This window comes from Fulvia fulva, chromosome 12 (assembly GCF_020509005.1).
Source record: "Fulvia fulva chromosome 12, complete sequence".
In the NCBI taxonomy this organism is placed as follows: Eukaryota; Fungi; Ascomycota; class Dothideomycetes; order Mycosphaerellales; family Mycosphaerellaceae; genus Fulvia; species Fulvia fulva.
The window spans coordinates 923,877-951,246 of record NC_063023.1 but is presented as its reverse complement, the minus strand read 5'-3'; the positions used below and the strand labels follow the sequence as shown (position 1 = coordinate 951,246).

The following is a 27,370-nucleotide window of genomic DNA, read 5'->3' as shown; positions in this document are numbered from 1 at the left end:
GCGACCTTCCGGACGAAGCCTCCGCATAGCGCACCTGAGAGCCCCATCATGTCAGGACGACACCGTGGGAGTCGTGATCGCGGCAGTTCCAGTTCACGGGGAGGGCGCGGTAATTCCGACTCACGGGGAGGACACGGTAGCGAACGGGGTCGAGGCCGAGGGAATCACAGCGGTGATCAACAGCGACAGCTGTTTCCAAACCCCTGCTCTTTGTGTGGCCGGTACGATCATCAGACTGCGGACTGCTACCAAAATCCTCAGAACCAGGGCAGTGCCTCTCGTGGTAATCGGGGCTCTCGAGGAGGACGTGGCGGCGATCGAGGCCGTGGCAGCCAACGAGGCCGTGGGGGAGGTCCCAGTAATGACAATCAGCAACCACAGCCTAATGATCAATGCGCAAAATGCAGCGCTTTCGGGCACCAAGCATCCGAATGTTTGGGGGTGTTACCTGAACATCAGGCTTCTGATCCCGGAGCTGAACAGCACCAAGAAGCGAACGCGGAACAACCGGGAAACCAGCAAGCTTTCATCGTATTGGAGGATGAAGAATATGAAGAAGAGGAGGAGGAGCAACTCGAAGCATCCGATATCACTGACGTCATCTGGCGTGAGCCCGGTCAGCCAGCGGCCTTTATACTCTCAAAGAAATTCTATCTCGGCCCCCAACCGCGACGACGGAGGACCTGGGACTGGGGAGGCTTGTACGAAAATACACGCAACGGCCATCCCTACGCCTGGTCGTGGACAACGTTGTTCCAGATGTATACCGTCACCATGGACGTCGCCCCGGAGGTGAGCGGCGGCATTTTCGAGGTTATACAGATAAAACGATGCCAGAAGACGCCCATGAGATATAACTTCCCAGACGCTGCTTGCAAAATCATCTACGGCAATTCGAAACTCAGAAACTCCCCAGTCGCACAAATGCTGAATGTCTGGCGCAAGCAAAACCCCATCAATAGACGAGAAGGCGACGCAGGTCATCAGCACAAATATCCATCGTGGTTCACCGGCATAGACCCTAAGCTGGAGGCCCGACAGGAGGAAGCAGCAGCGTGTAAGAAGTGCCACTCGACTAATGAGCACGTGGTCTGCGATAGTGCGACGCACACCAAAGAGGACGAGAAGATGGATTTGAGACATGTCTGGTGTCGATGGCATGACCCGAGGCTTGAGTTGCAGCATGGTAAATGTTTGGAGCGGTTCGATGTTATGGATGCGAATGGGAGGTTTAGAGATCCTCCGCCGCCGAGGAAGATTGAGGAGGTGAAGACTCCAATCCCGAGGGAAGTTGAGGAGGTGGGACCTCCAGAGCCGAAGAAAGTTGAGTTGGTGGAGAAGAGAGAGATTAATCCTGTTCCGTCGGGAAGCTCGCGGCGTGATGATAGGATTGGAGGTGGGCAGGATGAGGAGGAGCTGTGAATGGCTTCACAAGGCAGGGTTGAACGCGAACATTCACTTCAAAGTGTATACACGTGAGAATGAGTGCAATGGCACATACAGCAGCCCAGGTTTCGCGTAGCGTTGATTTTTGCTCTACTCGTCTCATGCTTTTCATCTTTTTTCGTCTACCGCTCGGACGAAGACTACGTCGAGCTCAAGACCATCCGAGAACTTCTGTGCTTCAACTCCGCCTACTTCAAGGCAGCATCCTTAGGAGAGTCTGTAGAGACCCAGGAGAAATGCATCACTCTCAATGACACGCAGTCTTGAATCGTCAAGCTCTCCACCAACTGGCTTCACACTGGAAAAGCCAACCTGGCTGGAGGACGACTCCGTCAGAATAAGGTAACTTATACATATTATTAAATGTATAACTACGTACTATTGATAATCATCTCCGCCGATATGGTTCAGTCGTTAACTTGTCGCATTGGCAATCAGGCTGTCTGCGATACGATGGTTATGCTATAGGTATTAAGAACATGGCTCCTATCCACAGCACAGCCAAGCTGCCGCTATGTCGACGGAGGTGCGTATTTTGTGTTTTGTCGGACATAGTCATTTTGAAGTCATGTGATAATTGCCATTGTAGCCGATCTATGCAGCGGGAGCCCTCGCATACCCTTATTTGAAGCCATCTCCCGCTACAGTCTTCGCGATTTCTTTTTGCCTCGCGGCAACACGGGCATCGAATGAGGCAACGTCAGCGGCTTTTGACTTTGGCTCTGATGCGTCTTCGCACCAGTCGGGGCGTGGCTTGATCTCTCCTCCATCACTGATACGGCATGGGTGTTTTCGGGATGTCATGTGTCGAAAGACGATATCTTCCCACGCCTGCGTCCCGGGCACGACGGCCTTTTGGCCTAAAGGGGTGTAGAAGTGAGCTGGTCCAAGAGTAAAGCCCGCTACTGGGCAGCAAAGTAGGCTGTGTGCTTCTTCATTGTGGTTTGGACAGGGGATGTCCGGAATGTCTTGATATTGACTTCGAAGTCGGTCTTGTTGATCGGACATGTTCGTGTTGGGGTTGGCTATGCGATTCTGTGAGGTGACAAAGTTGGTCGCAAGGTATCTAGATCACAGGCTTACGGCTGAAGGGCAGAGCATGGAATGTAGCGGCTTGAGCCTTAGCTCCACTCTCGAACGTAGTGTATCTTTGTTCAGGCATGCCGAGCTTGCGTTAGAATTTCCACGGTGAAGCGGCCCTCGTAGCCGCGTCGCATGCGTTGACACTTCAACCAGTCTTCCAGACACAAAAGTGGCGGATCGAGGTCCCTTTGATGAGTTGATCGATGCTCGCGTGGAAAGCGGGCGCGCCGTGTGTTACAACCATTTGGCTGATGGCTTTCCTATGGCTCCAGGCTGGTACCAAATCGCCGCTCACACGATCCTCGCTCGGGTCTACGATCGTGTCGTCCGTGGCTCATGTCTGCTCTCTACGATACCTTAGCGTCCTGCGCGTACTCACGAGACACGCGATCGATGCACTTACCCATAGGCCAACCTCAGTTCCCTTATGGGGGTAATGGCGAGATAGACTGTCATGACTGGCATACTGCGCTTCTTCTTCTCGGACAGAGGAACAGCGCCCATTGTCTCGAAGGCATCGTCAGACTCACTCTCATCGTTGCCACTTTTCGACTTGCGTTCGATCTCCACGATCTCTGAGCCGAGGGCATTGTACTGGAAGCACTTCACCTTCTTTGATGTCAATTCACGCTTCGCAATCTCGACGATGCTGATGAGCTTGTTCGTCGCATTTGCCCTTGCAGTCAGAGCAACGATGACGGGCCTGCCATTGTTGTTGCCAGCAGCCGCTATGGTTGCCGGGTCGTTGTTTTCGATCTCATGGCCAGATGGTGAGAATTGAGCGAGCACGGCCAAAGTGCGGCTTGATATTTGAGTTGAAGTGATCACGCTGAGATTGACCAGGTCGTATTTGGCCTGTAAAGAGCCTTCATCGAGAGTCATGGCGAGGACGTGCAGCACAACAAGTGCAGTCGGCGACTTGGGGGTGTCGATGCCGATGTGAGCTGTGGCGGCGCGGGCAGCGAAGAGCTCGCGGTCGCGTGAATGATGTCCGAAATTGGCAGTACTGTAGGGCACAGTATATGAGCATGTGACACGGTCGGTGGTGTCAGAGAGATGGGTGCAGTCGCCAAGCAGAGCGTGATGCCGCGATGTCGGCTGTGGCGGGTGATGGTGGCTTGACATTGATGGAAAGCGTGATGAAAAGGCGAGATTCTGGCGGCGGAAGCTGGCCGGGATTGATTGGCAGCCATCAAGCGATATGCACGCTTGGAAGGAAGCACGATGCCGGTAGCCCGCCGCGTCTCCCGCTGTGCGTCGTATGTGATGATAAGCGGCTGGAATCGACTCACCATTTGATACTGTACCGTGTGTACCAACAGACACATGTACGTACCGTCGCCACATTCCCCAGCCCATGAAATCACATACTCGTCAACACAATCCCCCGAAAGGCCACTGTTTGCTGGACAAACGCGTCGTACAGTGTGTCGCGGGAGATGCACAGCCACGGGAATCTGGTGCATCGGTGGTGGAAGCACAGAAGCTTGCACGAGGCTTTGCACAGCAGGCTGCAGCACAGGTTCAGGGGCGTAGAAACAGGCAAGGCGTCATCGTTATACCTCCAGCGGATGCGAGGGCCGCGATCAACAAGACCAATAGGAGCGTCACCGGCTGCTGCAGTGCCGCGCTACTCGTCAGTCTTGACGCATCGACCAGGCGTGCCAGGCTCGTTTGGGGCTAGAGCTCCACTGTTGCTGTCGTGGATGTGTTCTGCCCTCCACACCCAAGCCCAGCTTCTGCTGCGTTGCCTTCTGGTCCTCGACAACACACCAACGACCAACCTCACGCCCGCGCTGCTGCCTCTTTCTCCCCCTTTAGACTTGCCTTCTTCGTTGCCTTCCTTCATAGACGAGCACTGTGTTACTACCACCTACTTCTAATCCCCTTGGGCCTTCTTCCGACGCGCGACCCGGCTTGACTCCGCCCAAAGCACACTCTCACGACTTCTGAGCTGCGCAAACACGGCCTCTCACGACCGACCTCACCACCAAAACACTTCACCACTGCACACTGCGAGGCTGTAAAAGTCTTGCACTCCCTGCACAGCCCTGCACAACCACCCACCTCGACACGTCATCGACTTTGCGACACGCAGATGCGCTGCAGATAAGGTTCATTCTCGAGCGCATTCACCATCTCGACACATTTGATGGCCGTGGCGAGCTCTAGGCTGCAGAACCAGCTTCGGTGAAGCCTGTTGTACGGCAATATGCAGAGCATGTTTCGTCTGCCGTGGTGCGGCGACAACCATGACCAGTTCAAGCTGTCGGAGAAGGCCCATCTGGATAAGATGCGGCCTTCGCCTGTGGTCGAAATGCCCAACATGCTGCACCACATCAAGAGGAAACGCTCGAATGCCGATACCACTTTCCCTCAGATTGCGCCTTCGCCGAAGAAGCTGCGGCCTGAGGTAGAAAGTGCACAGCAACTGCCTGCCCCGACTGCGCCTTTCGTAAACAGCCATGTCCGCAATCCTCCTCAAGCCGAACCTCGTCTGCAAGCTCCACAGGCTCACCCCACTTTGCCTGTCGCGACCGGTTCAACTATTCTTAAGGACTCGCAGGCACAGGCAGCATCTTCTCTGGCGGCGAACAGTATGAAACAGCAAGATCATGCCCCCGCAGTCAAGGCAACCCCAGCGGGATCATCTGACGGCTACTTTGCGCCTCGGACTTCGCACGACATGGAGTCCAAGAACCTGCCCGATGCGCTTTCCGGACTCACGCCTCTTCAGCAGACAATCGAGAACGAGTTCAACATACAGATTCTCATGAAGCACAACGAACTCCGACTCATCGAGCAGGAACTCGCCAAATGCCAGATCGCTCTCGAGCAGCTCAGAAGATGCGAACTACGGCCGTACCCAGGCACCAGTGGACCAGAGCTATGTGTCTCCGAGGGTCGCGGTGCTGCAGTCGTTCCTCCACCCGGCTTCTCCCGGCCCAGTCATCCTGCACCTTACGGTGTCACTGACGGTCCATACTCGCGTCACTACCGCCACTGGCTGCTCAATGATCCTCAATTTGATTCGATCTCTCATCAAACACTCGCTCAGGCGGAGTATCTGGCCAACACTGCTGGTCGCGCGACTCGCAACAATGGCCAGCACCATTCCCGGCACGCAAGCAAGTCTGTCAAGAGCTCCACTCGGGGCTCTGACGCGCAGCTTGTCATTCCAAACTATCCTCCACCTGCGCCGGTCAAGGACAAGAACGCGCCTCTGGTCTTGAGAAGGTCCACTGACAACCAGCTTGTCAAGCTCATCTGCAAAGACTGCAAGCGAGGCAATTTCAGCAGCATCCAGGGCTTCCTCAACCATTGCCGAATCGCACACAAGCAAGACTACAAGTCGCACGACCAGGCTGCCATCGACTGCGGACAGCTCATGGATGAGCAAGAATTGGCGAACCTGCCTGCCGAAACGCACGCGACTCCGGCGCCAAAGTCGTCTCATGCAACCAGCAGATCAGTCAGCCAGCCGACTGTCACTATGCCAAAAGCGTCCCTCAACTTTGTGCACCCGCTAAATACGCCTGCTGCGACGCCGATCAGCACGCCCAAGCCAACGCCGCCCTACAAGGTCAACAATGCGCGGCCCATCGCACCTGTGTTGCCAGTCAAGTCGGGGTCACTGTCCTCGAACTTCAAGCCTTCTAGCCAAATGCCTCGACTGTCCGCGCATTTTGCTAAGCACAACCTTGCAGGCGATCTCGAGCAGGCTATCGCGAACGCCAAGGCAAAGGTTGACTTCAGTGCCGACGACGACATGCAGACTCCTGATACGCCCGACGTCATGTCGCCCGCGTTGCCATTCCAAGGTGGTGCTCGTATGCCTTTGGGCACTGCGCACCTCGCTGCTGCAAGCGGTACAGACCGCCCTGTCAGCCGTAAAGGTTTCAGGCAACCCACCCAGCAGCGTCCACGTCCTGCGCCACTCGCTCCAGCGCCGCCACGTGGCATGCATCTGCATGACAGCACGCTCTCGTCTCCACACGACGCCACGGTGAGTCCCCACAGCGCTGACAACGCGCCTGGCCTGGTTAGCGACCACGAAGACGAAGGCTCGCCTTCCGACGATGAGGACCATTCCGCTATCGAGGTCGCACCTCGACCTTTGCCTACGGTTGGCCGATCTTGTGGCGAGGATTCAATGGACTTGGATGTTCGGACTGATGATGAGATTGATCAGCACGGTGTGATAATTCGTCGTAACAGTATGATTGCGCAGGAGGCGCGCGAAATCAGATCTGCTGGGAGTCCGAGCAGGACGATGGGAGGAAAGTAGAAGGGTGTCTGTCGGTGTTGATACATGGGACGGGACGGAATGTGATAAGATAGTGTGTAGGATGATGAACATGATGGACGGTGTCACGGACGCTTGGCAGATGGCGACTTCGCGCAGAAGATTGAATGGCTACAGCTAGAATGCATGTGACAAGAACAAGGAATCTACTCTCTGAAATGATGTGCTGTGCCACGAAAAGTTCTCGATTGTCAAGGAAGAGGACTCGTATTCTGGCTCCGTCTATCTTGCCATGACCCTCTGATGTGCCTGTGCCGCCGAATTCATCTCAGGCCCCAACACAGCATCTATAAAAGCCTCAGCATCCCTCCCCGCTCTCACCGTATCAAGCATTCTCAAAGCGTTCCTCTGCGCCTCCAGAACCTCCGCATCCTCCAGCACATCCTTCATCACCTCGCTCTCCTTGAACCAATACTCATCAACCCGCTTCCTCATCCCCCCGTCCCTCAACGCGGCGTTCCTCACCACTCCAATCCCCCTCGTCTTCGCGAATACCTTCTCCAGCGCAGCCCCAGTCTCTAGGATCTTCTCCCCCGGGGTGGGCGGTGTGATGAAAGCGCGTCCAGTCGCTTGGAGCCAGATTACCCAGCCTAGCACGCCGTCCGAGCCGGCTATGGCGAGGCCGCGGTAGACGGCCATTTTCCAGTGCAGGAAGTCGATATCGTTGACGCGCACGGAGCGGGCGTTGGCGCGGTCGTTGTAGTTTGAGATTATGTAGATTTCAACCACCGCGAGGATGAGGCCGGTGATGATTGCCATCGTCCTCCAGCGCGCTCCTTCCTTTCCAGAGAGCAATCCAGACGTCGCGATCCCCAGCGCGAAGAGGTGCAGGAGATGGGGCGTTAGGAGGGATGGGAGGGCGTAGATTAGGAAGGCCCGTTCAGCGCCTATATCGCCTGCTTTCGCGAGGGTGCAGTCGAGGAGGACTTGTGGGCCATAGCGCGCGTACAGGAGCCTTGCTTCTAAGCCACCGGCATCGAAGATGGCCCGCAATTTCTCGTCAGGTGCGGTGACGGAGCGAACTGTGGCGAGACGGGTTAAGAGGACGCCGCCGTTGGTATGGAGCCGCGACTGCGTTAGACGGAATATATTTTCGGGTGCGAAAGCGGGTAGGGTTGACAGGAAGGCCAGGGTTCCGGATATGAAGAGGATGGCTAATGCGTAAGAGGTCTTGGTTGGAAGGGGCCGTATTTGCGATGCTGGCCGGTTTTTGAGGCTGCGGTAGAAGGCTAGGATCCGGGGCAGGAGCCAGGGACCGAAGAAGAGGAGGAGTGATTGAATCGTGCCCCATGTGATGGTGGCCATGGCGGCTGGGTTGATGTGGTGGTGGGATGCGCGTCGTGCAACGCTTCCGCTTCCACGTTGAAGGCGGTCGCTACGCGGCGGGGAGCTTATCGTAGCTAGTAAGAAATATAGTTGTGCAAGCGGCCACCTCTTTTGTCGAGGGTGGTGATACTGGGGAGAGGCCAGTTTGTGGATTTTTGTGGCTGCACGCGCGAACAGGTGGCCGCTAGGGTTTGATGGGGAATTGATGGGCGCTGCGTGGAATGCGGGCTGCGCCGTGGCTATCCGCTAGCGTGCCATGTGGCTGGATCTTTCCCAAGCTGTCACTCACAAGCTCTGCCCACCTGTCATGCCACCGTGCTACCATCACCGCTCTGACATAAGAGCGAGGGACGCCGCCAGTATTGTGAAAATGCAAGCTTTTCATCCCTTCAAAGCAGCATCACAAGATTTCAATCTCCAGAACTCGGCAACATGGCTCCTCTCACGATTGAGCTGACACCGATACTGGCTTCGACGATCCATTACCAGAGTGCTGTCGCCATCAACACTGAGAACATACTCAGCTCCGCCGTCCTGGTCGCGCTACTGGCTTTCTTCTCCCTTACACTACCGAGAATGATGGAATCTGGAGGCCGAAAGCACGAATTCAGGAGTAGCCGGTTGTTATACGACAGCAAGAACGCAGCTGAAAAGACCCCACCCGGTATACACTTATCGATGAAGCTGGCCATGAAGACCATCCGTCAGGTCTCTCCATAGGATGGAAATCTATTTGGACCTGTTCCCACGGGCTTTAATGCCGGTCGGAGCCCATCCACAATGGCAAAGACACCAGACATCACGCGACATTTGCTATGGTGCTCGAAAACGAGGCGCAAGGGAATCACAGAGGCTACAACAACGAGAACGAGTGCTTGCAGAACGAGGGATCTCCAGCACCGGAAAGAAGATATGTTATAGATTATGAAGCGACGAATTTAACGATTATGAGATCCAAGATCCAGACTCCACAACTATGCAGCTCCCTGTGTATTACATGGTCACACATGACGTACCTGTGCCTAGCCATATATGTACTGATCTTGTTTCTATAGCAGCGCCCGCCGCATCGTCTAAACATCTGCAAATCCGCTCTTGAACACGACTCAGAAGGAAAATGTCGAGCATTATCAGCCACGACCCCATTTCCTATCGCGACCGTAGCACATGGGACCGGTGCAGGGACTACTGGAAACTGCCTTACCCATATCTTGACGGCGTGGTAGGGTATGCGGACCGAAGTGGATGCACATATACATTGGAGCATTTTCGAGAATTCGCCCGACACTACTTCAATCGAAAGTACCTTCGACTCTTTCCGTATGAGGACTGCTCGATAGAGGATTTGAAGCGCTTCTGCGAGGACCGCAAGCTCGACATAGCCTACCCTATTCAGGAGACCGTCATGGCGACAGAATACGAGCCTGTCACTGCTACCATGGTCGTTACACCAAAGTTGATCAAAAGGTTTGAGCTTTACAGAGCGGACTTCATTGCTCAGCTCAACACCGACGACGACAACAGAACTTTCCATGGGTTTGCTAAGTTACCGCCAGAGCTGCGAGTGCACATATACACCTGGCTGTTCCTATCCTATGGTGAGGAAACAGGTGGGCTTGAGCTGCCCGTCCAACCACCCATCACTAGAGTTTCCCGACTCCTGCGCAAAGAAAGCCTGCCTGTCTTCTACCAGACCTGCACTTTCCAGCTCAGACTGGAGCACTACGATACACCGTATATCCATGGAGAGTTCTGTCGTGTCCCGCAGAAGGCCATCGATTACTTCACCAGCCTACAACCTCACTACCTCGGCTGGATACGACGTCTCCACTGCGCGGTCGAGGAGGTTGATTGGGCTGCAGGAAACCCGCGGCAAGAGCCCTGCGCAGAGCTTAAAGAGAGTGTGCTGGCTGTACAGCGTGTTATGGATGAATTGATGAACCGGTCGGGAGAGTGCAGGCTCCAAGTCCAGGATCTGAACGTCATGGTTCTAGCATGCCGAGAGCCTAGTCTTGCTCAGAAGGACTATGGGATGCAGCTTATGTTGCTTGAACAGCAGAACAGGAAGAGATTGCTTATGGCGCGCCTGGAAATGGACTCGAGTGCACAGGCGACGGTCAGGCCGGGAAGGCGTCGAAGGCGCAGGAGGGAAGGTTAGTGTCTGCTGAAACTGTCGGTCTTGACTGATGTGTACTACACTTGAGATCTCGCGTGAGAGTTGTGTTGCAGCGGCAGGAGTGATGACGAGTCCGCGTACCAAAGGCTATTTTATCGACAGTGGTGCTAAGACTTTCGAAGAACAAAGAGCCTGAGAAAGGAGGGATGTGGGATGTAGATCAATGGGAAATCTACTTACCACAGCGTAACAGATCGCTAGAGGCACTTTGTCTTACGGAATATCCCACTCACTGCATGAGAGTGGTCGTCCCGGTAATCTCATTCGGGACTGAGTGACGTCTTGCAGAGACATGGACGAGGATATAGCTCCATGTCATCTGGCATGTGACATCTGTGCGCAAATGAAGCTGAAGTGATGGTCTTGGCGCTCAATGACGACTTGACCCGGGCTCGCTTCGAAGCATAATCTGACATGAGAATGGTTTCCATCAGTATACGCAGTATACCCGTTCTGTAGAGCTGACTTGACTCCAGTCACACAGTCTTCACCTTCTTGCTGTGTGAAGTTCTGAACAGACAGCTCTCGTCCCCGTACAGCAGCACCCGTATTACGACTTTATCCTAGGTTCCTTTGCGGCGCGCTACCTCGCGCAGATGGCTTGCTTCCATGCGACGCCTTAGCTCACCAGCAGGCTCAAGCCGCAGCTCTGCTAATGGAGATGGCACGGAGCGCCCCGAGTCAGCCCAGTGCTCCCACTTTTCTAGTCCAGCTATGCCATGAACGATAGCCTCGCGCGTCCTTCCAATGTCCATATCACGGGGAAAAGTTGAAAATCTTCTTCACATCCGACTTCTGCAGCCTCCCTTTCCCATCTTCAGCCCGGCTCCTGACGGCCTTCATCAAGTCCTCGATTCTCCATTCCAACGTGAAGCGCCCCGGCCACAACTGTCCTCCCCAATGGTGGCGCTCAACATGGCATCGGATCGGCCCTTCAGCATTGGGCTGCACGATGTTCAGTAGGAAGCGACCCTCATCGCGGGTTGACACGACCTTGATATAGAGCGTGCCAATCAAGCCAAGGCATTCTTCAGTGCTAGTTGTCGCTGGTTACAGAATGTACGAAGTTCCTGTTCAAAAAATCTTGACAGTCAGGTAGAGGCCTCAAGCATCCGGCGCACCACGTCCACCCCTCCTCCCCTTGAGCGCCTTCAACCTCTCCTCTTCCTCGCTAATACTCCTCTCCACCGCCTCCGTCTTCGGATCCCTCTTCTCACCTCTCACCAACTGTCTGCCCAGCTCTTTCATCGTACCTTCCTCCAGCTTCGGTGCCTGACCATGTCGCCGTCGGTGCTCATTCAGCAAGCTCACCCCTTCACCGCCAGTATCTGCATCTCTATGTCGCTGAGCGTTTGCCTTGGCAGCACGTATCGACGTTCGAGCGTATACGAAGAGGATGCAGGCCATTGTGAACGCTGCGGCTGGTGCAGCGATCATGCGGGAGTTGAAGCGTGGGCCGCGTTTCTGTGCGGAGGGAGATGTGGCTAGGGAGGATTCTGTGGTGCCTCCTGGACCTCGCGGCTGAGAGAGTCGGGCGCCCATGATGGATTGTGTCTTGTGTTAAGGAAACTTGAGGAAGGGATGTTGTGCTGTGGAGGTCGAGGTGAAGCTCAATGCGTACCTACATAGGTAGTGCATGGGGCCTCGGGACGGGGATCACGATGCCTGCATCTTGCAGGGAACACACAACTCGCCTGCCACTTGTTCCTGTCAACGACGTCAACCTCACCTCCCACAAGTCAACACAGTACAGGACCTCACCACCACCGTCTCGGTCTTCCGCTCCAAGGAGCATTGCAAAACGATAGCCGCTCGGCTGTATATCTCTCTTCAAGACGCATCATGTCCCTCCGACTGGGCTACCAGCCACATCACGCGCATCACAGCTGAAGAAAGACAAGAAACCCACCATCAACTCTCGCGTCTCGCCCGAACCAGCATGGCAGCAATGTGATTGCGGCACAGGCGGCATGTTCCTCATACAAAAATATGGAAGTCGGCTACTTGTCGAAATTAGACAACGCCACATCGACTGTCCGCTCGACGCCATCAAATCCTCCCAGGGGCCGCCTAGATCATCATGTTCGACCGGTGCTATGTATGTGTAACGCATCACGTTGGACATCTATATCTCGTATTCCTCTTGCGCTATTGCTATAACGGTCTTCCATCTTACAGCCTTCTGTACCTGTCGCTCGTTTCAGGCATTCCGAACAGGCTCGTCCTCGTATCCAGTCTTTACTAGCATACACAATTCCTTTCCTAGCGATGAACTTCACACAGTCCCTTGGCGCTCGTGCATCTGCAGCAGTCCTCTACGCTCACCATGCCGCCGCCCAACGCTTTAGCAATGCACAGAACCTGGCCGTCTACTGGGGACAGAACTCCTATGGTGCCGCCTCAGGCGGCCTGGAACAGATGAACATCTCCACCTACTGCCAGAACGCCAACATCGATATCATCCCCATGGGCTTCGTAGTCAACATCACCACCAGCCCCGGCGGCCAACCTCAGATCAACTTCGCCAACCAAGGCTACCAATGCGGCATCTTCCCCGGCACAAACCTCTGGAACTGCCCAACCTACACCGCCGAGATCAACCAATGCCAGCAAGCCTACGGCAAGACAATCCTCCTCTCCATTGGCGGCGCAACCTATCACGAGCGCGGCTTCCCCTCCAAAGCCGCTGCTGAAGCCTACGCCCAACTCATCTGGAACACCTTCGGCCCCGTCAACTCCTCCAGCAACGCTCTCCGCCCCTTCGGCTCCGCCGTAGTAGATGGCTTCGACCTCGACCTCGAAGACGGAAACAACTACTTCCGCGCCTTCGGCCTCAAGCTCCGTGCCCTCATGAACGCCAACAATTCCAAGCGATTCTACCTCACCGCCGCACCACAATGTCCCTATCCAGACGCCAACCTGAACCCCCTCCTCAACGACCCCAACGGCGCCGTCCCCTTCGACGCGCTCTTCGTCCAGTACTACAATAACGTAGGCTGTGACCTCCGCGCATATAACATCGCCGCAGGCGCCACGCAGAGGAACTTCAACTTCCAAACCTGGTCCAACTACGCCAAATCGTCCGCCTCGGCTAACAAGAACTGCAAGGTATTCCTAGGTGTTCCAGGCAACATCGGCGGAGCCCAGAGTGGAAGCTATAGGACTGCGGCGCAGCTGAAGCCGATTATTAATTACTGCAAGAGTTTCAGTAATTTTGGGGGCGTAATGGTGTGGGATGCGAGTCAGGCGTATGCGAATAAGCCGTTTTTGGCGGATCTGAAGACGAGCCTTAAGGCGGCGAGGACGAGGAGGAGGCATGAGGGTGGGGAGAGGCATGGGCATGGGCATGGAAGGAGGCATTGGAATGTGGAGAGGGTTGTTAAGAGGGAGCAGATGGAGTAGGGTGTAGTGTTGATGTGTGTAGATTGACGGGAATAGAATGTGATGTGTTCTCTGCAGGCCTTTTGGGCACCTTCTTCTTGGGTCAGTGCTGGCTACTTGCATCAAGATGGTTGATGGACGAAGTTCGAGGCTGTTGCCTCCGGTCGACTGCACTGATAGCGGGTGTTTGTATATCTGGATCCTACAAATGCAACGATTTCTGCCACCAGCCCATGTGCCCGGCTATGCCAGCACTCTCTCCCGTGGCACACCAAGCAAGATGGCAGTGTTTGGCGTTCTACAACAGATCCAATGCAGACGATTTTGGAGCTCTCCTGGAGTTTCCTGGCACGAGGCAGTGGAGGTGTCGGCAACAGGAGCAGACGCCAGATTGCATCCCTTGCAGCCTCGCCTCTAATTCGACCGAGAAGGCACGTGAAGAGAGGGATCATCAGGAGAGACTCGCCATTGCTGCTGAGGGTAAGGATACATCTTTTCTAGCTTGTGTTCATTCTGACGAGAGAGCTGTTAGGGCCGTGTCGCGCGACGCTCTTCTCTAGGCCGTGTACGCAGGACTGGAGTACTTACTAGACTTTCATGTCGCGGACTGCTTTGACAGTACGAGAGGTCTATGCCCGGATGGCTGCCATGCGCCTCTGGCAAAAACGCCATGGCAACGAAACCCCTGGCGACACGTACTGCACCCTCACATTTCTTCTCTGACCTTCGTTGCTTGTCGAAACCCTCTCTGATGAGACTATGGACTTCACTAGCTCGCAGATGTGAGTCATAGTTGATTCACTCTTGCCGTTACTAGTACCCTCCACATTCTCCTCGCCATCGAATTCTTGCATGGACACTGACTATCGAAATGGCTTGACTAACAAATACACGCGAGTGTATCACATACGACCTGATCGTGTTCCAACGCCTTTGTTGGATATCTATCATGCCTTCGTGTCTTCTTGGCTAATGCGCTCCATCACATCCTTGGCGCTCTAGAAGCACTATAACAATTCTCCATAGACTCTTTAGGCCTGTCCAACACCGAATCTCAAATCATCGCATAGTCAAGCTCAGGAGCTATACCACAATCGAGGTCCTGGACTGGCCCAGCAATATAGCGAATGGAACGCGATGATCAATACCCATCATGTTCAATCCGACTGGTAAAGTTGGTTCTCAATCATGGAACTTTTACAATTGCAGTCTTCACGACCTCGCTTACATACTTCCGTGACCGAGCGTCTGTAAGCACAATATATTGCTTCCGTCGCTTTGCTGGCCATAATTGGTCAGACATCGGCCTCATTCCCTGGAATCTGTTAGATTGTATTCTGGCCAATGAGAGCGCAGCTCCCAGATCGGAATCAGATCGGTCTCGGTACCGAAGAAATCACATGCTAGCTCGGCTAGAGTTCGGGTCGTTTGAGGAGCGAGAGGCGGAGTCCGGATGGAGGTGGTTCGTAGAAAGAGTGATGTTGTAGTGAAGAGTCGCTTGGATGTCTGGCTGAAGACGATCAGTAGAAGCACAGCCACAGCATTTCTGTCTGCTGTGGCAGGACACATGCCAAAACGAGGGTGACATGCAGTGTATTGGAGATGTTCTGTTGATCAACACGCGAGACGGCTCTTCTGAAACAATGCATATACCAACAAGCACGAGAAGCATGTAACTGCATGGCCTACTGCACCTGTTGCGCATCCGATGAGGTTCCTGATGGAGCATCATCGATCGTCGTGCTGGGGACCTGTTTGCGTGTGCAGTGCAGCCATCGTACCATTGCCCTGACATGGATAGTTACGGACGTATGATGTATCTGCAGGTACTGCAGCTCAACCAGCAGCAATGAAGAGCGTTTCCAAGGCATGCCACAGTGTGACGAAAGTTTATTTGAGCGATGGGGGAGAGGACATCGGTACGATGAGATTCTAGGTCCGCAGGCGCCGGTGGGTGCAGTAAGGAGGCTGACGAGAGGAGTGGGTCGAGGAAGGGAGGTGTGTGAGGAGGTCCGGAAGGGTGATGTAGGAAGGCAGAGCACTGCTGTCTGCTGCTGGGATACGTCGAACGGTTAATGGCGTCCGACATGGTTCATCACAACTGGTCTCAGTCACTTCATTTTTTCATCAGGTGCGGTATAGGCTCGTAAGATGCTCATCTTATTGTTGAAGTAGAAAGGCCAGTGGTATTGAACGAAGAACGTCCACCAGCTGCCTGCATCGTGTACTGTAAAGAGACCCAGCGATCTCATCTAAACGTTCCAAAACGGGAACTTCCAAATCCTAGTAGTATACAGTACAGTCGTTTCCCTGGTATCAATGCATTCGTCCTCATCTTCATCTACAACGGTTCATGTCAGCAGCTTTGTTTTACGGTCCTCCACCGACGGACCTTTTTGACATCGACAGGTGGCACTGCTGGATGGTCGACAATCTAAGCGGTATAGTCTGCTTCTTGATTAGCAGGGAGCTTCGCAATAAAAGTAACAGGTCATGCTCACAATTTACAGGCGACATGGCACGTAATTGCATGAATCGCAAGCACCGGTTTCCAACGCTACTTTCGACCCGCATTGCCAGCAGCTAGTGAGTCGAGCTTCGATCTGTTGCAGCGTCGTGCTCATGATGTCGAGGCGCTGGTTCAACGCCTCCATCGACTTGCTGCAGTTCTCGACCAGAGCGACGAGTCTTTCCATGGAATTGTCCTTTCTGTAAAAGATGATTTGTTAGTCGAAGGACTCTTGACAGGTCACTTGCAGGTACGTACTTGGTGGGTGACACCTCTCGGTATTTACAGTCAAGCTTCTGCTCTTTGCATGACTGGCATGGGCCTTCGCCATCACACTTCTGCTTTCGCTTCCGGCATTCTTCGCAAGCCTATGTAAAGTGACATGTTAGGTGAGGTCGATGGTAGTGAGACAATGCTTGGTCGGTGACTTACAGTTGCAGTCCGCTTTGCCTTCTGTCTCGGAGGTTGATGACTGGGAGTAATTGGCACGGCAGGAAATTTCGTGGGGCCGTGAGTGAAGATGACGGGTGGTGGTGTTGCTGGTGCTACAGAGGCACTGCAAGATGATGAGGCGCTACTGCTTGAGCCAAATGACTCGGTCGGTTGATGGATGTTGAAAGGCTCCGATAACGACCGACTGTTGGAGTAGAAGCTTGACTCAGAACTCGGCAGGTAGCCTTCTTGCACATATTCGCCGTGTGTCGGAAAAGGGTTGCTGAATAAGATATGCTGGGGAGGCTCTAACGGAGGCGAGTAGTAATGGCCGCCCGAGAAGTCTTGATATGCCACCCCATTCATCCCTAGGGAGATGGGTGTTTGTTCCATCATTTGTTGATATCCACGCTTCATACTGATCTGGCGATGCGTAGTTGTGATCGTTGTTGTGATTGTTGGTAGCCGCAGCGTGGTATGTCAGAGTATTGGTAGAGACGTTCTGACCCGTATCCTGTTGTTACCAGTTTGTTGTATAGGGATGGAAGGCGATGACGACCTCCAGAAGCCGCAAGATCACAGTCAGACAGACAATGTGATGGGACTGGGAAATGAGTTGGATTGATCGATCAAGAGCTGGCCGTCGGATGGACAACAGTTCATATCTATATGGAGGTACGACGTACTTCCTGCTCCCAGAGTCGCTCTTGCCGGTACTGGACATCCGCTTCCAGGGTTGGCAATGCTCCCAAAGCGGTCGAATGGCCAGTATGTTGAGTGGAACGAAGGCTAGCTACGTAGTCCCCTGCAGCACACGGCTAGACTCGCGCTGTTTCGGTGATAGGAATATTGGAGACGGCCGACGAACTCATGCAAGAGCAATGCCATCTAGTAGGGTCCTTCCAATGGCTGACATTCCTCAAAAGGATGCAGGAGGGGGACATATGCGGGATGAACGGTCCATCCACAGCCAGGAGGCGCATGCAATACAATTTGTGGATGCGGGCTTGCATAGTGCCGCCCGCAGCCGGTGGAGGCAAGGAAAATAATAGCATGAATTCATGCACATATGCGGCGTAAATCATTCATGCGAAGAGGGTGCTGATCGATCATTCAGTACCGAGTTCTCTGTACACGGCCGTGCCTGCGTTTCATCCCGGGCGTTTGGTACTCGGCCGGAGATGGGGATGTGCGTTTGCTCAAATGGTATCACATCGAAAGTCCAATGCAGCGGAGAGGCAGGGCGTGATGGCTTTGTGGCGCGGTTGTGATCTTCGCTGATGATCGATCGCTCTGTCGACGTTGCGCCCTGGGCCGGGCCTAGCATGCATGGCCTTTAGCTTGCTGCAAAGATGGAAGCGCAAGCTGAATGTACGCAATGTGTCGTGATGGCTCAAAGCTTCTGTGCGAAATCAGTCACCTGCGTAGGAACTCCCACGCCGCTGGAGCGTCGCCATGCATGGCTAGGATGTTGTTGATGTGACGGTGTCGTGGGCCACTTGCAAGCTAGTATGTTGTCCCCGCTCCGCCCATCGTCCCGCTGCAGTGGGTCGACAGGCGGGTATCAAGCCACAGCCGCAGCCTAGAGCCAATCTACCACATTTAAGCGTAGTGGACCCTAGTGTTTGCCATTTGTCACAAACAGTCCACTCAGGCGCGTCACTCGCTGTAGGAAGAATGCAAGCGACCTGGATCGCAGACGTCACTCGCCATGAAGGGTCGCTTCTTCCCGATACATCTGTTGCTGCGACCATGATGTTGTGCATTAGCTTGCTCACCGTCCGCTGCGCTCCAGCACGCCTCACAACGGCCGATGCCTCCACGCGAAACTCTCCAGCTCAGTCTTGCCATTCTTTGGGGATAAAATCGGGACCTGTCATCGAATCTGGTCGGCAAAACCGAAGCTTGTGATAAGTTGCAGCTTCGCAGGCCCTGTTCCTTCTGCTCGGTTAAGTATTGCAGAGATCGAAGATCCAGTAGCAAGGACCCGGATCCAAGACTCATTTGTCAAAGAAGCTCCGCACTTTGTGCAAGATGGCTGATCGTGCTTCGCATGATTGTGTGCTGAGGTCCTGGATGCAGTTGTGGCAGAAGCGACGTGCAAGGCGGCGCAGATCGAAGTGGCGCAGCATTGACTGAACTCGAGGCTGGATGTGGCGGACGTCAGCAGAAGGAAGTGATTCAGGGTTGCTTCACGCCATCCTGCTCGTGCTCGACTGACAGTGGCCGAGCTTCAACCGACACAACAGTTGGACCCAACCTGTCGCACTCATTGCCCAGGAAGTCAACCACTGCGTGGGTCAGTGAGATTCGATCGAGTGGCATAGCATGCAACGGGCACACCCGAGACCTGGCTGCAGTGTTAGACGTGCGGACCGATAGACCTCTCTCAAATACCATGCAATGATTGGCGCTCGTCTTGGCAATAACCACAGTTGCCTGCGTCCTGCTACCGGACCGATGAGCCGCCCTCCTGACATGCAGGACGTGCCGTCCCGCTCTGCAAAGACTGCATAAATCCAAGCTGAAGTCCAGGCATACATAGTCTTGGTATGCAGCACCTGGAGTGGGCTGTGAAACACATCTAGGTGGTCTTGCTACTGTCGGCAAGGTGGACAAGGTGGAGAAGCTGGCTCATGCTGACTGCGGCGCCATGACAGACAGGTGCTCCTCAATCGCTTAGGTGCATGTCGACGGCGGCTCAAATCTGAGGGTTCGTTACCAACCACAGCGGTTGGCGACACGAACGATGGCGAACAGCTCGTTTACCATCCTAACGCAAATGCATTGCGACACCGTCTAGCAGCCCCAAAGGCCCGGTGTGCTCCGACAATGCAAACGACCAGCAGCGAAGCAAGCGACGTCGTACTGGATCGGTGATCCCTGCTGCTCCAAAGGCCCGTACTCTGGTTGAAGATAAGCGAGATCTTGAGCAGACTGCGTTGCCCCGGTACAGAGCTGGGTTGCACGATAGGGCTGCTCTATACCCTGTTGCCGTGCATACAGTTTGTGTTCCAGACTCATGCTTCCAATACTGTCTCGCAATCCAACAGCCACGCGTTTGAAGATGCTGGCTCCACGGATGCTTGACGTCTGTCCATCACAACAGCGCAGCTCTGACAGCTCAGTCCGATGCTGGCTTGCTCCGCGATGTTGTCCGAACCGGTGAGAGGAGCTGCATATGCCGATGAATAAAGCTCCCACTGCTCTGCAGCGCCGGCAGCAGTCAGATGGGGCATGGCGGGTTGAGTTCGGTCCAGCCACTGTGCATGAAGGGCTCCTCCGCGGAGGACTCTAACAAATGCCCGGACGAGAGTTGTCCGAGAACGAGTTCCCTGGAGGCACTTTCAAGGACGACTTCGGCCAGAGTGGTATACACCCTTCATTGTCGTATCGGACAAAATGCAGCTGCGGAGATGTGCTGCTATTCTGTATGAAGAAGTGAGGTACGAGCTGAACCAGCCCATACAGAACAACCTGTCTTCTTGTGTGCCATTTTTGGGTGATGGTGATGGGATCTAGCATTGAGCCGCTTGCAGTATTGTTCCCCTGTTGGCAACGTAGACTTCGCACTGTTCATCGGAGAGCCCTCCGAACATCTCGGGCTTCACATAGCCACTCCTCCCCGACCACATCAACTTAGCCGTACGAACATGTGCGACCGAACAGATGAGCTAGGAGGCCAGATGTTCAAATCGCATTCTCGCATGTTCAATGTCGTCAATATGGAGGCTGGCTTGGCCGCATCTATGGGGTTTCCCAACTCGCTGAAGTCCAGGCACAGGAGCCGCTTCCGCGAATAAGAGTTGGCGCCATACTGTCGGGCCCAGTTCCACCCGTCTGCCTGTCCGTCCTGATCATGTAGGATATCGCGTGCCAGACAGGTGGTTGTGGCGATATCGATTGATGAGAAGTGTGGTTGAGAATTGATTGCAGGGGGCAGAGATCCCCGGAACTGATTTTGTCTCATGAGCATGCGGGATTGGCCGCCGCTAGAGCAAGTTCGGGGCCATGACAAGTTTCATGACGGGGTCTGAAACGTCCTAGATCTCCTTTCCTTCTTCTATCGTCTTGCAATACAAACACCCCAACGCCAGGTCTCTTCGCCATCGCACTTGACACCTCCGAAGTGCACAGAATATAACCCGGAGGCAAGCAAGAACCCTCCGGCGAAGAACATTTGCCGCTAACGCACCTGAGGCTACGATCACATTCGCCACGCATTGCTCTCTCCATATCCCTTGCTATGCCATGAAAAGGGGCTACGACAGCAGTGATGACTGCGTTATCCGGAGATCTAGATTCTTGGGCTTGATACTCCACTGTTCGGGCCATTGCTGCTAGCGGGTACTTTGGCACCCTTCTTTGCCCACTCGAGACTTTTGACGATTATGATCTGATGCCCGATAGCGATCAAATTCATGTCAGGATCTAAGACTAGTACCTCCATGTCTGATCGGCCGTTTACTATCTCCTTGGTCTGTGCCCTGCAGAACAGCCAGCGGACTTTGCCGGGCTCCAACAGTCTCTTGACCTCGAGGTCAAGACTTTGGGTCACGTACCTAGAGAGCGTCAGTGAGCACCAAGTCGGACATAGGCAACTCTCTGACCAATTCTTAGAGACCCAGTCAGGCGCTTCTTTGCCCTCAAGTTCGCCAGCCTTAGATGCCTTGGCGTATGCGACGAAAGCGTCAATTCCCGTGTTCGGCATGGGTAGATAGTTCTCTACTATCCTGGTCGTTCCGGGTCAGGATAGCTCTGACTATTTGAGGACATTGGACTCACATAGGTACTTGGTCAACAATGAAGCCGAGCCAGTCGTTCGTCCAGGTCCTTTCAGGCTCCTTCCAAGCAAACCAAAAGTCGGCCACACTCGGGTCCATGTGACCTTGCTTATGTACCATCCATTTGTTATGCACGAGACCTGACATGGGGTTTCCTTCGATCTTTGGAAAGAACACAGGCAGCCACTCTGTCTGGTGCCCTGATTCGAATCCGGATACTTCTGCAGCTTGCACAGCCGGTAACAGCTTCAGGGCAGGGGGCAAGCTCAGAGCCCCGGACTTGCGTAGGTCGACATTACTGCAGCTGAATCAGTAACGGATGTCCATCCTGGTGGCACCACACGGACCTGAAGTAGCCAACGGCCACCGGCTTGCTGTATTGTTTGGCGACCACATGGACGGTCGCCATCGATGATCCTTTGCGGACCAGCTCCGTTTGGAACTCGATCGGACCGGCTCGACCTGGCTTCAAGAACTCGATGTGCAAAGTGTATGTGTGACCGAGGTCGATCTTGTGCTCGTCGAAGAGGTAAAATGTTGCGGCCTTGGCCAGCAGTGAGCTAAAATATCCTCCATGCACGACTACATCAATTAGCAGTTGAGTGCGGGCTGTAGAAGCACCAGAAGACGTACTGCCGAAGTTGGAACATTCGTCGGTGAGTTCTGCATAATATTGACCTTGTCGCACGCGCCCGATGCCTGGCAGCTCTAGCGGCGCCATATTGACCTTCCTATTACGCCCAAAGCTGACAATTCGGTTCGTGTGGTCTTCTCACGAAGGTGATGTACTTAACCACGAGAAACCTTGCCAAGTACAGACAGCCAGGGTAGCCCATGCAGGCGGAGGATTTATACCTTCGCTAGCGGCCGTAAAATGGCTTCGCAAGGAGTCTATAGGCTCTTTCGTAACGTGTGTTTGACTATCTCGCGGCAAAGATGTTTGCACTGGGCTCAACCCTTCTACACATGCACTAGTGACTCAAGGAGGGATTGGTTAGGGATGGGCCTCGGCCTCATAGCATGTGTCTTTGTAAGGCCGCGCATTCTATCGGAATGTCGGGATATCTCAGGCTTACAGAGGGTCTCTCACGGCCGCATCGACCCAATCTGGTAGGAGTGCCTTGCGGCCTTGATACTTGCCTTCGTCAAGGTCCTTCAAAACTTGAGGTAAGTCTTTGATGGAACCTGTCTCGATCTCTGGGCGCACACTACCATTGGCCAGCAGCTCTAGTCATTCCTTCAGCCCATCGATCTCGCCACAGAATGAGCCTTTGATGGTGAGCAACTGCGATATGTTCACACCTGGAAACATGAGGACTCAGAAGACAAGCACAATTAGCCCTGCTGCCCGGACGATGCGCTGTGCAGTGAGCACTGTTTGTTCGTGTCCGACAAAGTCGATCACTATATCCACCAGAATGCCCTGCTCTTTGACCATCTGCTGAACGGAGGATGCATCCGGATTTCCCGAGCAAAAGCATCTTCTGATGGTGTCCCAAGGCTAGTGGCAAGGCCAACAGACTCCTGTCGCTTGTCGACAACAAGTATGCGGCTTGCACCAAGATGCTGAGCAATTTGCAATCCATTCAATCCGAGTCCTCCAAGCCCGATGACAGCAATAGTCTGTCCTGGCTTGACTTCTGCGACGTTCTTAACAGCATGATAAGCTGTGAGCAAAGCGTCGGACGAGATCGCCGCCTGCTCGATCGCGACACCCTCTGGCACTTGCACACACGCATCGGCTCTGACGTGAGCGTACTCCTGGAACATGCCATCTCGGCCCAGGCCATAGCCTCCCCTTCTCTGAGACTGACATATTCTGTTCAAACCAATTTTGCAGGTCGGACAATCTTTGCAGCCCGGGATGATGTGGATGGCAACTTTGTCACCGAGAGCAAATGCTTCTAATGAGACATGGCGGCCGAGCTCGACGATCTCGTCGGCGCCTTCGTGGCCCAATGTGAATTCGGCAGGATCTCCGGGACGTGGCTCCTTGGTGTCTCGAATGAAGCAGTCCGTATGGCAGACGCCCATGGCCAGGATCTTGACGAGCACGCCATCTGCTGCGGGTTGTGGAATTGGAATGCGCTTGAGTTGCAGAGGATTGTCGTCGCCAATCATTACCCTCCAGGCGTTCATCAGCTGTGAGCGTTTAGACATTTGTAAGCCGTGTAAATTGCGGTGCGAGAATGAAGCCGGTCAGACACACTCTGTATGAGGCCGCTTGTCAACGCCTGTCGGCTCTGGCATGGTGCAAGTCCAATGCAAGCGGTCAGTGGAGCGCCTGGTCGAGGACATGGGTGCTAGCCTGTATCGTTTATGGTGTGCATCTATCGTTTGCGACTGCGAAAATTGTACTGCCGCCAGACTAGAAATCGAGCCATCTCACGGCTGCCTCAAACTTGAAGGCATACAATTGCCAGAGCCAATCCAACTGCTGGGCCTCGCCACTGTGTGCAACAGCTCGTTTGGAATAGGAGGGCTGCGTGCGAAAAGGCTGTACGACCCCGGCTCATCCCTTTGCCCATGCATGCAATGTTTTGACCAGAGACTCAAGGCTATCAAAAGCCTAGCTCAAGACAGCCCTCGCGATTTGCATGTCAGCCGCTTCTGCTTCCAACGAGTGTGTCGGGGTTTCTGCCGGCAGAGAAATCTGAAACCTGACAACGCGTGCTAACGGAAGTCCTCCTCGTGCGATATGTACGCCGCGGAGCAGCCCATCCAAGTGAACGTCAGGAGAGAAGCCTGTAGCACAGCCATCGTGAAGTCCAGTTGCTGGAGGTTGTAGAGCGTGGCTCCATAAGAGTTATCGATAGCACGTCGAGCCATTCACGGGTTGATGGAATGTAGGTTGGTAGCGGGACTGATGGTGGTAGGCGACCCTTACGTGAATGCACGTAACACGGTAGCTGTAGTCGAGGAGTCGGTGTTTTCCGTCGTGCTGGGTGCTTGGGCAAAAGTGTTCTCGTGACCGTTTCTTGACAGGCCTGGCAAGAGGTTGATCGTCAACGTCTTGTCTCGGAGTAGCTAGAGGGAATTCTTTTGACCCCTTTCGGGACATTCCTGTCGATCATTCCATCATGACGGTTGACGCCAAACTTCCGCGTGCATCCCCAGCTTGGCAGCAATAGCCGCAACGAGCTTGAATGAAGCACTACATTCGCACGTGGATGATGACATCCTTTTGAGAACGGTCGAGGCTGACGATTCGGCCTCAAGATGATCACGCATCCGATAGCTTTCGAACATGAACACGATTGTCGACAACAGCTTGCGATTTTGTGAGTGCTCCAAAGCCTCCATCATGTGGTAGATTCTCTAGGTGAAGTCAGCTTAAGCTACAAGAATAGATGACAGCGACGTCCCGATCTGCCTAGCAACCACAAGCGCGATACTAGTAGCAGTATAATCGTTGGCTGCCTCGTGCGGTGCTGCCGGCGTGGACTCCGCAACCTTCCCTCCTTGATCGAGACGTCTTCTGCAGATCTAGAATCAGTCGAGGGTTTGCTGCTTCATGTATTGCCTTTACGCATGTCCCTGAGTAATGCGGCAGATGATTTGTCTTGGAATGACAGTTTTGAACATCGGTTGCAGCAGATCGAAAGCGGCCAATGGCTTCGTGCACTGGCTCACACTAACATCTTTTGCCAATCGATGCCTTGTCTTTCGACAATAGTTTTTCTCCCCAAGTCTCAAACGGACGCCAACGACCTGTTGAGAGATTGTGCTCCTGAGAAGAAGCCCAAGGTGGATTCGACCTCCTGCACTATGCGAACTGCCGAATGCAGTATTGCATGAGCGAAGGACAGGTATAATAATGTCTGGCCGTCGCGTTCTAGGACCAGCATCATCCGCAACAGCACATCCATCCAGCTTCTCAAGTACACTCCTTACGTCTTCGGGCATCACACTCGTTCTCGATCGTTCATCGCAAGCACATACCTAATCATAATGAAGTTCCTCCTCGTTGCTGGCCTCGTGGCCATGGCTGCCGCCGGTCCAATTGGTTACGGACAGCCCACAGAGGAGCAGGACAACAACCCGACCAAGTCTTCCCCAGGGCACAGCGGATCTGACAGCCACGAGCCCCTGGTGAACGCTCCTGGCGATGTCTCCATGGGCCAGGAAGGCTCTGGCTCCGGTGTTGTTGGCAACGACACCACCAAGTCATCCCCAGTCTCGACTGGCTCCGGAGACGACAAGACCGAGTCTCTGATCAATGCTCCTGTCACCGGAAATGCAGGATCGGCGGCTGTGGGTAATGGAAATGCCATGCTCGGAGGCTCAGCAAGCGGCTCTGCCCAGGGCAACTCAGGCGCTGACGCCAGTTCCCCATCAAACGCTGGCTCCAAGGATAACTCTGGCTCTCCTCTCGTCAATATTCCAGTGCATGACAACCTTGATAACGCAGACATGCTCAATGGTAACGCTGTTGGCTCTGGCTCGACTGCTAAGGGCAACGCTGGCTCCGTCAGCAGCCCAGCTAAGTCCGACGACTCCAACACTGGCTCCGAGACCACTGGTACCCTCGTAAATGCACCTATTCACCATAACATAAACGGCGCCTCGATCATGAACAGCAACTCCATGCTCGGTGGCGATGCTGCCAACGTCCAGTCCGGCTCCGGCTCCGTCAGCAGCCCAGCCAAGGGCGAGTCCAGCACTGGCTCCGATAAGACAGGCACACTCGTGAACCTCCCAATTTCGGGCAATGGAAATGGATTGAACATGGCGAACGGCAACACTGTGTCGTCTCCAATCGGTGGCCAGTCCAACCAGGGTCTCAGCGGCCTTGCTGGTGGCTCTGGCAATGCCAACGGCGGTGTCTGCTCCGGCAACTACATCGCTCAATGCTGTCAGCTTGATGTGCTCGGCGCTGCTGCTGTGACCTGCAACACCCGTATGTATAAGTGCGTCGATGAGTACACATCCCAAACTGACATTCTCCACAGCATCCAGCGGCATTACCTCTTCCCAAGCCCTCACCAGCGACTGCGCCGCCACTGGCACCACTGCTATGTGCTGCCTTATCCCAGTTGTAAGTTGTCGTCCGTTCCAGGTTGTGATTCGACCAAAGCTAATGTCATCCAGGCTGGCCAGGCTGGCCAGGCTCTCATCTGCCACAACGTCTAAAGGATCGAGAGAAGACTCAGGCGCAAGGGAATACATAGTTGCCAACATCAAGACTCTTGTGCTGCGACGTTAGCATAGCTTTCATGTAATGTATTTGGTCTGATGCCAAGCCATGTTTACGAAGTGGAATATAGAGATGATCAGCCGAAACTTCCACCTCTCCATCTTGACTGCATCGATTGCGCATCCAGGCGAACTGACCGGGCCTCAGGTGTCGTGATGATGTTGATGTGTTATTTTCCAAAGCATGCGATGATCTCCGTTGTAGGAAGAGGATTCGAGAGTTTCGAAGCGAAATGAGATGCATTTTGTTGTGAGTCAGTGCCGAGGAAATGCCGGGTGGTCTCGACTCCATCTTCTTCGCCTCTTCCTCTTCCCCTCCCTTCACCTTCCTCAATAGATCCTGATCTCCGACTTAGCTAGCTGGGCGATACCCATATATGACGCTCTTCGACATCGCAGCGTGCAGGTCGGGGTAGTATCGTCTTGTAGACATACCCTCGACACGAAGCGCACAATCGACAGAAACGATTTCTGTCTCATGCCTAGATCCAAAACGACGAACGCCAGCCGCTCGATCATAGGACGATTGTCCTCCTCGTCCAAGTTTATGGCCTCCACGAAGCACTGAACACGTTACCTCAGTCAGTGACCCGCGACAGAGAAAGTTCGTTTATACAGAGGCCCTCGCCACAGTAGGCCCTAAAGTTGTTCTTGCCGAAGAGCAGTCCCACTCAAGCAGTAGAAAACTCCTATGACTTCCAAGCGAGGATGTTGGCCGCCTTCTGGACTGC

General features: G+C 54.1%; 13 protein-coding genes across 13 annotated transcripts; 6 read left to right on the top strand and 7 right to left on the bottom strand.

Moving 5' to 3' along the window:
* Positions 1-774: 774 nt before the first annotated feature.
* On the top strand, positions 775-1,422 carry CLAFUR5_13582 (uncharacterized protein; the record flags this gene model as incomplete). Its single annotated transcript, XM_047912730.1, has 1 exon — positions 775-1,422. One exon carries the CDS (start codon positions 775-777, stop codon positions 1,420-1,422), a length of 648 nt encoding a protein of 215 aa, XP_047768534.1.
* Positions 1,423-2,863: 1,441 nt separating this feature from the next.
* On the bottom strand, positions 2,864-3,411 carry CLAFUR5_13581 (uncharacterized protein; the record flags this gene model as incomplete). Its single annotated transcript, XM_047912729.1, has 2 exons — positions 2,864-2,876; positions 2,933-3,411. 2 exons carry the CDS (start codon positions 3,409-3,411, stop codon positions 2,864-2,866), a joined length of 492 nt encoding a protein of 163 aa, XP_047768535.1.
* Positions 3,412-4,741: 1,330 nt separating this feature from the next.
* CLAFUR5_13580 (uncharacterized protein) lies at positions 4,742-6,817 on the top strand (the record flags this gene model as incomplete). Its single annotated transcript, XM_047912728.1, has 1 exon — positions 4,742-6,817. One exon carries the CDS (start codon positions 4,742-4,744, stop codon positions 6,815-6,817), a length of 2,076 nt encoding a protein of 691 aa, XP_047768681.1.
* Positions 6,818-7,057: 240 nt separating this feature from the next.
* Positions 7,058-8,140, bottom strand: CLAFUR5_13579 (uncharacterized protein; the record flags this gene model as incomplete). Its single annotated transcript, XM_047912727.1, has 1 exon — positions 7,058-8,140. One exon carries the CDS (start codon positions 8,138-8,140, stop codon positions 7,058-7,060), a length of 1,083 nt encoding a protein of 360 aa, XP_047768687.1.
* Positions 8,141-8,593: 453 nt separating this feature from the next.
* On the top strand, positions 8,594-8,881 carry CLAFUR5_13578 (uncharacterized protein; the record flags this gene model as incomplete). The annotated part of the gene is made up of 1 exon (XM_047912726.1): positions 8,594-8,881. One exon carries the CDS (start codon positions 8,594-8,596, stop codon positions 8,879-8,881), a length of 288 nt encoding a protein of 95 aa, XP_047768810.1.
* Positions 8,882-9,278: 397 nt separating this feature from the next.
* On the top strand, positions 9,279-10,319 carry CLAFUR5_13577 (uncharacterized protein; the record flags this gene model as incomplete). The annotated part of the gene is made up of 1 exon (XM_047912725.1): positions 9,279-10,319. The coding sequence occupies one exon, from the start codon at positions 9,279-9,281 to the stop codon at positions 10,317-10,319; it is 1,041 nt and encodes a 346-aa protein (XP_047769018.1).
* A 1,122-nt stretch (positions 10,320-11,441) lies between these two features.
* Positions 11,442-11,879, bottom strand: CLAFUR5_13576 (uncharacterized protein; the record flags this gene model as incomplete). The annotated part of the gene is made up of 1 exon (XM_047912724.1): positions 11,442-11,879. The coding sequence occupies one exon, from the start codon at positions 11,877-11,879 to the stop codon at positions 11,442-11,444; it is 438 nt and encodes a 145-aa protein (XP_047768807.1).
* A 726-nt stretch (positions 11,880-12,605) lies between these two features.
* CLAFUR5_13575 (Class III chitinase) lies at positions 12,606-13,739 on the top strand (the record flags this gene model as incomplete). The annotated part of the gene is made up of 1 exon (XM_047912723.1): positions 12,606-13,739. One exon carries the CDS (start codon positions 12,606-12,608, stop codon positions 13,737-13,739), a length of 1,134 nt encoding a protein of 377 aa, XP_047768809.1.
* A 2,483-nt stretch (positions 13,740-16,222) lies between these two features.
* CLAFUR5_13574 (uncharacterized protein) lies at positions 16,223-17,076 on the bottom strand (the record flags this gene model as incomplete). Its single annotated transcript, XM_047912722.1, has 3 exons — positions 16,223-16,427; positions 16,486-16,595; positions 16,660-17,076. 3 exons carry the CDS (start codon positions 17,074-17,076, stop codon positions 16,223-16,225), a joined length of 732 nt encoding a protein of 243 aa, XP_047768808.1.
* A 3,880-nt stretch (positions 17,077-20,956) lies between these two features.
* On the bottom strand, positions 20,957-22,164 carry CLAFUR5_13573 (Thioesterase-like protein TwmA; the record flags this gene model as incomplete). The annotated part of the gene is made up of 5 exons (XM_047912721.1): positions 20,957-21,221; positions 21,270-21,392; positions 21,445-21,741; positions 21,791-22,025; positions 22,077-22,164. 5 exons carry the CDS (start codon positions 22,162-22,164, stop codon positions 20,957-20,959), a joined length of 1,008 nt encoding a protein of 335 aa, XP_047768804.1.
* A 351-nt stretch (positions 22,165-22,515) lies between these two features.
* Positions 22,516-23,603, bottom strand: CLAFUR5_13572 (Alcohol dehydrogenase; the record flags this gene model as incomplete). Its single annotated transcript, XM_047912720.1, has 3 exons — positions 22,516-22,668; positions 22,771-22,884; positions 22,917-23,603. The coding sequence occupies 3 exons, from the start codon at positions 23,601-23,603 to the stop codon at positions 22,516-22,518; spliced, it is 954 nt and encodes a 317-aa protein (XP_047768803.1).
* Positions 23,604-24,968: 1,365 nt separating this feature from the next.
* CLAFUR5_20102 (uncharacterized protein) lies at positions 24,969-25,312 on the bottom strand (the record flags this gene model as incomplete). Its single annotated transcript, XM_059462942.1, has 2 exons — positions 24,969-25,190; positions 25,283-25,312. 2 exons carry the CDS (start codon positions 25,310-25,312, stop codon positions 24,969-24,971), a joined length of 252 nt encoding a protein of 83 aa, XP_059319170.1.
* An 859-nt stretch (positions 25,313-26,171) lies between these two features.
* On the top strand, positions 26,172-26,576 carry CLAFUR5_13571 (uncharacterized protein; the record flags this gene model as incomplete). The annotated part of the gene is made up of 3 exons (XM_047912719.1): positions 26,172-26,343; positions 26,396-26,481; positions 26,544-26,576. 3 exons carry the CDS (start codon positions 26,172-26,174, stop codon positions 26,574-26,576), a joined length of 291 nt encoding a protein of 96 aa, XP_047768806.1.
* Between the last annotated feature and the right edge of the window lie 794 nt (positions 26,577-27,370).